This window comes from Lotus japonicus, chromosome 2, assembly GCF_012489685.1.
Source record: "Lotus japonicus ecotype B-129 chromosome 2, LjGifu_v1.2".
NCBI lineage: Eukaryota > Viridiplantae > Streptophyta > Magnoliopsida > Fabales > Fabaceae > Lotus > Lotus japonicus.
The window spans coordinates 31,829,683-31,841,147 of NC_080042.1; the positions used below are offsets into that span (position 1 = coordinate 31,829,683).

At 37.5% G+C, this 11,465-nt stretch overlaps 1 protein-coding gene across 1 annotated transcript; it reads left to right on the forward strand.

The window, feature by feature from the left end:
- The first annotated feature begins 450 nt into the window (after nt 1–450).
- On the forward strand, nt 451–1,212 carry LOC130736340 (proline-rich receptor-like protein kinase PERK10). Its single transcript, XM_057588177.1, has one exon. The coding sequence runs from the start codon at nt 451–453 to the stop codon at nt 1,210–1,212; it is 762 nt and encodes a 253-aa protein (XP_057444160.1).
- The last annotated feature ends 10,253 nt before the right edge of the window (nt 1,213–11,465 follow it).

An 11,465-nucleotide genomic window follows, 5' to 3' on the forward strand; every position in this document is an offset into this window, starting at 1 on the left:
AGTTGATGCATGTTCGCTTAGTTCATGTTAGTTCGTAACTGTTTCTTAATCGCTTAGTTTAGGAAACTGTGAATTAATTTCCGCTTAGTTAATTAGTTCTCACGAATTAGGGAATTGATAAGGAAGAATTAATCTTTTGTAACCAATGAAGGTTTGTTCCACTTGAATGTTATAATCCGAGGACTAACACTTTCTTTCTTCTGTTTAATCTATTTAATTATTGCTTGTTACCTTCTACCAAATCAATCAAACCCTCTTTTTATTTGCTTTTGTTTTACTCTAATATCAATTAATAATCTATCAAGTCCTTGTGAGAACGATCCTGGTGTTCATCACCTTGTACTGCATTCAAAGCAAAAATACTTTGACACGCACCCGCGACAGTGTGTTCGTCAACCCCCCAGAGACTCCTTCTTTCAACCTACTATTGACGAAGAACCCCTCTGGAAAATGCTTCAAGCCAACAAACCCTCTGCCTCCTCTACACCTATCATTCTTCCATACCATTCAGAAACCTCTGAACCACAAGCCTTTGAACAACAAACCTCTGCACCACAAGCCTCTGAACCTCAAGACTCTGATAAAACCACTACCAATCCACAGTCACGTCATCCATCTGATCGTGACAATCTCTCTCCTACTCCATCTGTATCCTTTCCCACAAATGTTCCATTTTCTTCTCCATCCAACAAGTCAGAAGCCTCTAGGAAATTCTTTCAAATTGCTAGAGAAATGCTCTCTGAAATCCCTGAGCATTTCATCAATGTTCCTAGTCCTCGCCACTACCCTGGACCTAGGCCAAAACCTCTAGTTCCTCCTGATTTCCCCATCCAAGCAGTTCCTCTATCCTCAATGCCTCCTCCTCCTCCTCCTCATCCTCCTTCTCCTCCTCATGAGAATGATGAGTCAGTCTCCAACCATTCACCAGATAACACACAGAATCCTGAGACTGAAACTCTTCAACCAAACCCTAAGACCAATAACTCTGCACCTCAGACTCTGCAGATTGGCTCTCCCTCTGAAGTTGCCAGCAGCAACCACTCCTCATCACCTGAACCAAACCTTTCCCTTATTCCCTACACTTACTCTAGACCAACCACCCTCCTTGACTGCATCAATGCATTTAATCATGAAGCATCATTAAGGATCAGCAACGTGCATGGTCGCACTGACCTAAGTGCAAGTCCAGACCTGGTTGTTGAAGAATGGTAACGTTTGTGTTCTTGGATGGTTGACCAAGTTCCTCCGATGATGGGGTTTCTCAACTCTGAGAAGGCAAAATGTGTTGAAGCTTCTACTCAACGTCTCAGACGAAGAGAACTTCTGGCTGAACAGCAGATAAGGGAACAACTCAACTCTGCTATTGAAGAAGCACGAAAGAAGAAAGATCAAGAAGAAGAAGCTGCAAGAATTGAAGAAGAGCAACGTGAAGCTGCAAGGTTGCAACCTCTGGAACAAGCTGCTCTACTTCAAGCTGAAGCTGAGGCTCTCAGAAATCAAGCTTTTAGCATTATTCCAGTTGCTTCTGCATCAGGTCAAGCTTCTCACTCTGAACAAGCTACAACATCTGTTCCACCTCATTCAGATCCTAGGATTGATCTCATTGAACAACGCCTTGACTCTCATGATGCCATTCTTCAAGAGCTAAAGCAGATGTGCATAGAGCTTCTACGGAGAACACCCAATCCTTAGATTTTAGGAACTCTCTCTTGTTATATGTTTTTATTTCTTTGTTTTAATTTTCTTTCTTTTTAAACTATGTTGTCTTCACTCTGCTTTTTATGTTATGTTTTTCTATTACATTTCCCATTATGTGCTGCATATTAGTTGTTCATCATAAAATGTTTTAAAATTAACCAACAAACAACCGTTTTTTATTAATGGCAATATCATACATTTGCATCGTTACAATTAAAAAGGAGGATTTCTCCTCAAGTTCCTACATTCTCTACGCATCGCTGCTTTCTCTAGCTCCAGACAATGCTGCTCATATTCCAGACGATTCAAGGTCAGACGACGCTCCTGCTTCTCAGGACCCTCTGCCATAGACACCAGTGCGTCCTCCACTTCCTGTCTCCTCACCTTGTTATCCAGCTCCCGCTGGAAGAGGTCCTGTAGCTCCTCTACAAAGGCAAGGAAGCCTCTGAGGATTGTGTCCATTTCTGGACTTAGATCCATTCCCAATAGTCGATTGGTCAGATCATATACTGTTGGCTCTTCCGGATGGCGCACGTTAAAGAACAAACTGTCATCAAATGCCTTCCTCCTCAGCTCTTCGATACAATCTATGTAGGAAGTCATTGCTAGTTGTGTTCTTTTGTATCTGGGATGTGAAGACTGTTATGCTTTAACCGCTATTTATAAGCTCAATTCAGTCTCCAGACGTTAATGCTGCAGCAGTTTCTCGAGGATAAGTTATTGGTAACTGAAGCTTACCTTTACTCCCTTGGCCGGTGGTAAACGTTCTGCATATGCATTAACTCATTTCATTAATTCGCTAATTATATATATATATATATATATATATATCATTATTTCCTTCTCCATCTTTTTGAAACTTAGACCTTCTCTAAGGGGGAGTACCTTGTACTTCAAGCTAAGTTTTTCACACCCCAAGCTTTTTGCTTATGACAAAAAGGGGGAGTATAACCCAGTTTTTTATGTGTAAGCTGTGTGAGTGTGATTTCTTTTTCTTTTGGAGAATTTAAGAGTTCCACCTTTATGACCATAGATGTGTCACTGAGCAAATACAAGGAATACATTTTCACTTCTTCTGAAGTGATATTGGTTGACTCTGATACCTTACTCTGCTCATGACTCTGAATACTTATGCGCTGTGATTATTTCATTTAATCTATGTCATGCGTTTTCACTCTGAACTCTTCTATTATTTAAGCTCAGAATCTAGATATCACTAATGTTTTCATTAAGTCTTAGATTCAGGGGAGCTAAGCTCAGAATCAAGCTGTGACTTGGATTCAGAATGAGCAAAATAAACCATTCACATCAGGATAAATCTATTTCTATTCTTTTTACTTTGAGTGAATTCAGTTTATTGTTTAAGAATTGTTCATCAAAATACTTGGTTTTGTCATCATCAAAAAGGGGGAGATTGTAAGATCAAGTTTTGATCATGTAGTACAACTCTATGTTTTGATGATTACAAGTTAACGTTTTAGTATAAACAATTATGGTACTCTAACGTGTTTTCTGAGTGTGTTCATGACAGGCTCTGACCTTGATATAATCTCACACAAATCATAAGCACTTTGCTTAAAGAGTGACCCTAGCAACGCTTTCGCAATCTCTATGTTCAAACTGAACAGTAGAAAAGCTTCAGAAGATCTGAAGATAGTCAAGCTCTGATGGGGACTCAGGTCACTTGAAGTTCTGAAGATCCAAACGTTCTGATAACCCATACACTCTGAAGGCTCAGAAGCTATGATGGTTTAGAAGACTCTGAAGATCCAAAAGCTGAAAAGTGAAGTCTTTGAAGTCCAGAAGCAAACTGGCTTTGAAGACCAAGTACTTCTCCTCTGAGTTCAGAATCAGAAGCTACAACGGTCAGAGGATCCATGCTTCCCTCTGACTCTGATCAACAAGCTTCACAAGTTCCAACATGAAGCATTCCTCTGATCAGAAGTCAACAAGGTTAAAGGTCATGTCACTATCCAAAGTACAAAAGCAATGTACTATCCTGACGACCTAACCTAACTTTCTCATCCACAGCAGAAGCTGGAAATCCCAGATCTGCCCTCCAACGGTAGCATTCCTATGCAATGTTCAAACCCTAATCCTTGGAGTATATATAGAGGCTGAAGACTGAAAGATGCCGTTGAAGAAAACTTATACGCGCAAGAAATATTCAAATCTTCTTAGCAATCTTTCTTCATCGAATTCATTGTGTTTACTACAAGCTTTTCAGAAGCAATCTCATTGTAAACAATATTTTTTAAACAGTTGTTTATTTTTACCTTTAGGAGATCAAGGTTGATCGGATCCTAGAGGAAACTAAGAGAATGAATCTTAGTGTGAGCTAAGTCAGTGTATTGTTAGTCACTTGTAGGTTTCAAGTGCAGTTGTAACAAATCTCTGATTAGTGAATTGCCTTCATTCTAAGAAGGAAGAAATCACCTTCACGGGTGGACTGGACTAGCTTGAGTGATTCATCAAGTGAACCAGGATAAAATCCTTGTGTGTTTTTCTTATCTCTTATCTTAAGCACTTTACTTGTGTTTCGAAAGATTTGTTAAAATCTTAAGTGAGAAGTTTTATTCTGAAAACGCTATTTAAATCCCGCCTTTCTATCGTTTTTCATACCTTCAAGAATGTGTGCTAGCTTTATGCTTTTCTATAATAGAACGGAAGTTTGTTATAGATTAGGGACTTGTTGTAGGATTACCTCTTCTATGCTTGCTACTAGGAATAGAGGAAGGGTTGGGGTTTGTTGGCCTGAATTGCATGCTTAATGCCTTTAGCAAATGTTTAGGTTGTCAAGGAATTGTGTCTATCTTTTGACTTGAGAGGATTGTCTATGTGAGGCATCGATAGATGATTGATTAGGCTAGAGCATCAAGGAGAGACTCAGAGTTTTGTGGATAGAATAGGTTGACTAAAACTGAATTAGTTAAGCAAGAACCCAAGGCATGCTCACCATTTTTCTTCACACACTTATATTTCAATTGCTTGTTAATTAAACACCTAAACAATCAACCTTAAAACTGAATTTTACTCGCTTTCCAACCTTGAACTTGATTCTTAAACTGAATTCGAATACCAATTCCCTGTGGTTCGATAAATTAAAACCGGGTAGATTCTGTACACTTGCAGATTGACCAACATGTTCCAGCCAAGAACATAGAAAGAAGGTATAGTACCTAGAGTGAGAGGATTGCAATGAGAGAATCTAGAGAGAGAGCGTGTATTCGCTTATAGAGAGTGTGTAACTGAATCTCAAGTTTATTATTCATGAAATGAGCCAAGAGTCCCTTACAATTGGTAACCGCCCCCTATTTACAGGTGAGGGGTTGGGCCTGGCGTATCTAACTGTCCTTAGTGGGCCGGTTGGGCCTCTCGGAGGAGGCCCAGACCTTTGGCTTGTGCATCGCCTTTGGGCGAGCATCACTGGGCGAGGGCCTCCGTGGTCTCGCCCAGTCCACAAGACACCGAGCTCAAAGCATGAGGGCTAATAGTGTCTTTAAAACAAAAGCGACAATGATAAAGAAAACTAACTAATGTCAAGCTAGTGAACAAGATAGGTCGCCAATATGGCGTGATAAATAAAGCTAAAGCTAAATTTTGACTCTCTTGACAGACTCCGTCGAGTCCACAAGTCCACGAGTGGGCTTGTGGCAACACTGATTGACTTGCTCGCCCAGCCGCTATCGCGATCGCCGTGAATCACGGTGGCTTGACACGTGTAGGCTGCATGTAATATGCTGAGGAAATGCAAAGGTCAGCGAATCCGCAGAATCCCAACCGCTGCCTTCGAAACATCCCCTCAAATCTCAATAAAGCCTGCCAATCCAAATTTAAACCAATCAGCCGTTGTGACTTCCCATTTAATGCGCCGCTCCCATTTCCTCAAAATCCGCGTTTCTTGTCCCGAAGTAATCATTTCACCTTGTCATCATGGGGCACGATCTTCCACTTATCTTTACACACGTCCTTCCACTCCTTGCATTATTAATTCCTCTCATCTTGCCATTAGCAACTTCCACATTCTTCTCAAGCTTTTACACCTCCTTACTTCTCCTTACTTCTGTCCTCCCCTCGGGTTCTCTACCGGTTCCTCACAACTGCCCTCTTCTTCTTTTTCTTTGAGGTGGATTCCCAATCTCTACGACATCGCAGCTGGATTTTTCTGTCGCCGCGCTCAGGCTGCGAACGTCTTGGCCATTACTGGATCGACTTCGAACCCTGTCTAGCTCACAGGTACTTTCGAGTAGTCGCTCACCCAGCCTACCCCACATCCTTTACACGAAAGGACAGAACCACCCTTTTTCCATTTTATTGGACCGAGTGTCCCCGTCTCTTAGTTGATACCCTCAAAGCGTCTTTGCCTGCCAAGGAGAGGTTTGCCATTGGGCTCCTTTCTCGACTTCCCCCTCTCAACTGCGTCGAGCTACTCAGTGCCCCTCCGGGCCCCAAATTACTTCCGTGATTAGGTCACCCTTTTGTGCTTTGTTATGTTTACATTTCCCTTTGACTTCTCCGCTTCTAATAACTTTGCCATTGACTTTCAGGAAATATGAAATTCTCCACCGCCGAGCTCCTGAGTTCCTTTACTTCTGGGAACGCCGGAATGCCTCCCTCCGCCAACACTAAGGGAAAAAGAAAACGATCGTCGGCGAGTGCTTCTGGCGAGGCGAGCGCCTCTGGCGACTGTTCCCACAGACGGCGCCAAATATTCCAGCCAAGAGCATAGAAAGAATGTATAGTACCTAGAGTGAGAGGATTGCTATGAGAGAATCTAGAGAGAGGGAGCGTGTAATCGCTTAGAGAGAATGTGTAACTGAATCTCAAGTTTGTTATTCATGAAATGAGTCAAGAGTCCCATACAATTGGTAACCGCCCCCTATTTATAGGCCAGGGTTCGGCTTGGCGTATCTAATTGTCCTTAGTGGGCCGGTTGGGCCTCTCGGAGGAGGCCCAGACCTTTGGCTTGTGCATCACCTTTGGGCGAGCATCACTGGGCGAGGGCCTCTGTGGTCTCGCCCAGTCCATAATCACCACTTTTTTAAAAATATTTATCTACAAATTTAATTTTTGTAAAATAATTTCTATTTTTTATTCAAGGGAAAATATATAAATTTTTTATTGTTTATATCATATCCTATCATTATCTTGTCTACCTCAAATACATAATAATATAAGAGTATCTTCTGCTCTTATCATATCAGACCCTTATCCTGCTCTCTATCATATCCTACTATTATCCTGTCCTGCCACCAAACGGGCCAATAATTATAAACTATTAATGAGCATAAAAATAGTAATTAAAATAATATAATTAATAAAAATTAATTTATTTTAGTTAATTTTGAAATTTTTATGCAAATTGAAAAAAATTACATTTTAAGAATCACCACTTTTTTTTAAAAAAATAGTGATCAACAAATTTAATTTTTGTAAAATAATTTATATTTTTTATTCAAAGGAAAATTTGATACATTTTTCACTGTTTATATCATATTCTATCATTATCTTGTTTACCTCAAACAAATAATAATATAAGAGTCTATCCTGCTCTTACCATATTCTACTCTTATCCTACTCTCTATCATATCTTGCTCTTATCATATCCTGCCACCAAACGGGCCAATAATTATTAACTATTAATCAGGATAAAAATAGTAATTATTTATATCAATGACACTTCACCCTATTAATTATATTAGATATCAATAATAGAAATTTAAATACATATAATTATAACATCATTTTTGTTGAAATATTTTCAATGAAATCCTGGGAAAAAACTTCTGAAATGATTAAATGGCACTAAAAAGTATTTATTTATATGAAAAAATATATGTTAATCAACAAATTTAGTTATTAACATTATGCTATTTATTAGTAATTATATTATAAAACAATTAGCTAGCAAAATAAATAAGGGTGATGTAATTACAGATCGAGGAGTATAGTTATCAACATGTAAACATATCGTATAGAATGGAATTATATTTAATGGACTTATTGGATAGAATGGAAAAATTTAATTAGGATTTAATGTATACATATTGTCAATGTAGAATTTCTTTACACAAACATTAATTATTGGCCGTAACATCAGAAAATTATATTTTAATTTCATTACACTAGAAAAATGTAACTGATTTTGAGTATTTGGCATTAAATGTTTGAGTTTTATAGTAAATAAGTTTTACATTAATGGTACATCAAATTAAACACAACTAATTATTCGTTGTAATTATCCTGTCAAAAAATTATTGGTTGTAATGATAATCTTAGAATTACAAAATTTTAATAAATACAAGAGGTATGTGTGAAAAAGTCAAATAAATATTTATGATTTTAGTTAACAAGTAATTCCTCTTGACATAGTTGCCTATATATAACAGGGATTCATATCCCAAAAGAATCAACAAAGATACAATGTCTCTATTTTCAAAGATTATTCTTTTTGTTTGCTTACTCACGTTGCCATCTGCCCAAAGTTTTGGTTTTAGACCAAAAACAACTGTGAAAGTGATAAATTCCTTGGGGAATATGAACCTATCCGTTCACTGCAAATCTAAAGATGATGATTTGGGTTTGCATTACCTCCCTCCCGGCGCGAACTATCAGTGGACATTTGTACCCAGCTTTTGGGGCCACACACAATTCTATTGTTACTTTCAATGGCCAGGAACTAACTGGAAAAGTTTTGATGTTTACATTGAAAAGAGATATGATGATTACTCACTGGTCATTTGGTCTATAAAGCAAGGGGGACCTTGTTTCTTACTAGATCCAAGCACAAGCGGGTCGTCATTTGATAAATGGAAATGTTATCCATGGAATTAGGGTAATTAAAGATGATTTATATATTATATGTAATGGGGATGAAATTAACAAAAGTATTATGGAATTAAAAATAAATTATGTGTCCTTTTGAAAGTTTAATTTAATTTCTAAATTGTTTCTTTATATTATTGTTTCTTTATTTTCCTGTTTACCATAAATTGGGACTTTTATAGTTATTTCGAGTAAAAGTACTTTGCTTATATTATAACGTGAGAAAGCAAAGTAAAAGAACACTCTTTGAAAATAGAGACATTATATCTCCGTTGATCCGATTGGGATGTGAATCTTTGTTTTGGAAGATAACAAAAACAAAGTGTTAAATTTTTTTGGTAAATAAACAAAGTGTTAAATTAAAAAGAGTATTGAAAAACAATTTTTTTTAAAAAAATTTATTTTAATTGATAGAAAGTCAATTTTAATATTAATTTAACGATACCTCAATTCATTTATGTTGTCAGCATGACATGACATAACATGACGGCAAAAAAAACCATTAAATTTTTTTTTAAAGTAAAGACTCACCACCAATTTATTGATGAAAATTGGAACACTAAAAAGTAATTTCAAAATTGATCTTAACCTTTTTTTTTTTCTCTTGTAAGCAGAAAAGAAAAAATTGATAGTAACTGAGTAATTCAAATTCAAGAGTATATTACGTGTAAGGGAAGTGCCAGCATCCTACAATGTCCTTATAAATAGTTACTACTACTTTTGTTTTCATACATCGGAAAGATAATTAAATTGCTCCCTCAAGAGATTGAACCCTCGACCTCTCTCACCCAACACATATGTTCCATAGCCTATCATTTAAGCTATCATTCGGGAACAGATAGTTACTATTACTTAATTGTCAAAACTAATTAACTTTAAAAATGATTTATTTTACCCTAGAAAATGAAGATTTTGTTTTTTATATTTTATTGATTTAAAATAAAAAAAATTATTTACGATTAGGGTTTGGCAAGACATAACACTTTCTCCTATGTATGTGTCAGTTCAATGTATAATTTTTGTTTTTTTAAAACTTCAGTTCAATGTATAATTCAAAGTCATGTTTTTTTTTTTTTTTTTGATAAGCCAAAGAATTATATTTAAAATTAGCACAAGGGGTGTTAAACCCAAATGCAAGAGGTGAAGAAAGAAAAATAAAAGAACAATAAAATCCCAAATATAAAAAACTAAAACCACCCAACTTTCTACTATAGGCTTACATTGAACTCATTACCAAACCCCACACAGCCATATCAGCAAAAACCACAAAACCATGAACCAACAGACACCCAATTCGCAGGCAGCACAAAGAACAAGTAACAAAGATGGTAAGAAACCAACAAATAATCCATCCATGCCACCAGCGTCGTTCACAAGGACAAGAGACATATTAACGGGTTTGATTTCCATTCAAATAATGAATAATGGAAGCCCCTCACTTTCTCCTTTATCCAATGCCAGGACCTGACCTGTATTAGTTCCAACACGAGACTATCATCCCAAACCCCATCCTTGAAAATAATATTGTTGCGAATAAGCCATAAGGACCAGCATGTAGCCATCCACACCGTCACCTCAGCAAGCCTATGTTTCTTATTTCTGCCCAAGAATGAAAACTGGCTAAAGAAAGACTTTGACGAAGAAGGCAATGCTGTAACAAGCATTGGACAACAAGCTAGACATCTAGAGACCGAGCGCATGTACAGAACAAGTGATCACAACACTCCTCTTCACGATTACATAGAGGACAAAGCAAATCTACACCTGCAGGAATAGCATTGCGTCTCCTTAAATTAACCTTGGTCGGGATCCGGTTGAGCAACATGCGCCAAACAAAGGCTTTCACTTTTGACGGAGCAAAGCCATTCCAAATTGACTGAAAGTCAATGTCAGAATCCTCTAAGTCGCATACCTGCAAAAACGAATAAGCTGAGTTAACTAAATAAACTCCCTTCTCCCCCGGGTTCCCACAACCACCTATCCGGCCTCCCCTCCCGCAGACAACCAATATTAATAGTATTCAACAAAGTATCAAACCATCCTAACTCCCTTCCTCGCGACCCCCTCCTCCATGCAAATTTCCACTCCCAAATACCCTGTCTCCACTCCCCCACCTCCTTAATAGTAGCATATTTTTTTTGAGAAGGTGCGGTGGAGCCGCACAATATCGAGCTGAAAGACGACTTGTCATGCGTGACAAAGGGTTTAGGCCAGTGGAAGCCATTTGGAATCGGGACGCGAACGTTGCTACTTGGGAGTTGGAAGACAAGGCTAAGGGACTGCCTCCAGCACCTTTTCTAACTCCGAGTTTCGAGGACGAAACTCCCTTTTAGAGGGATAGTATTGTAAGACCCGAAATTCGATAGATTGTTTACTCATTTAATTTCCATTAAATTATAGTAACGTGTATTATTTTAGTAATTATTTGTGATTGAATATTATCCGCGCCACTTAAGGAATATTTTCCTTATAGTTATTTAATGGCGTGTTTATATTTTAGTATTTTTATATTATTTTCCTGACTTGAATCTAATCGCGATTCGTGAAAATTATTCAAGTAATAATTAATTTTAATATTTGAATTTTATAGAGCTTTATTTAAATACAAGATTAAAATTATAATTATTTTTGTGTGTATTATTCTATTTTAATTTTAGGAATTTCTAGTCTTTAATTATCTCTTTCTTTATTGAAGAGATGACCTGCTCTATCAGGTCACATTTCCTGATTACCTATGTTAGCCTATCATAAAGGAATATCTTTTATTCTTTTCTCACCTCAATCACTAATTCAAATTTCAAATTTCCCCAATCTCTATCTCTCACGTGGGTCTCACTCCCACAATCAGATATTTTCTTTTCTTTCTCTCCCTTCATTCACTCCCTCAACCGCTCACTCTCTCTCACCCTTCTCATTCACGTTTCTTTTCTCTTCTCCCACAG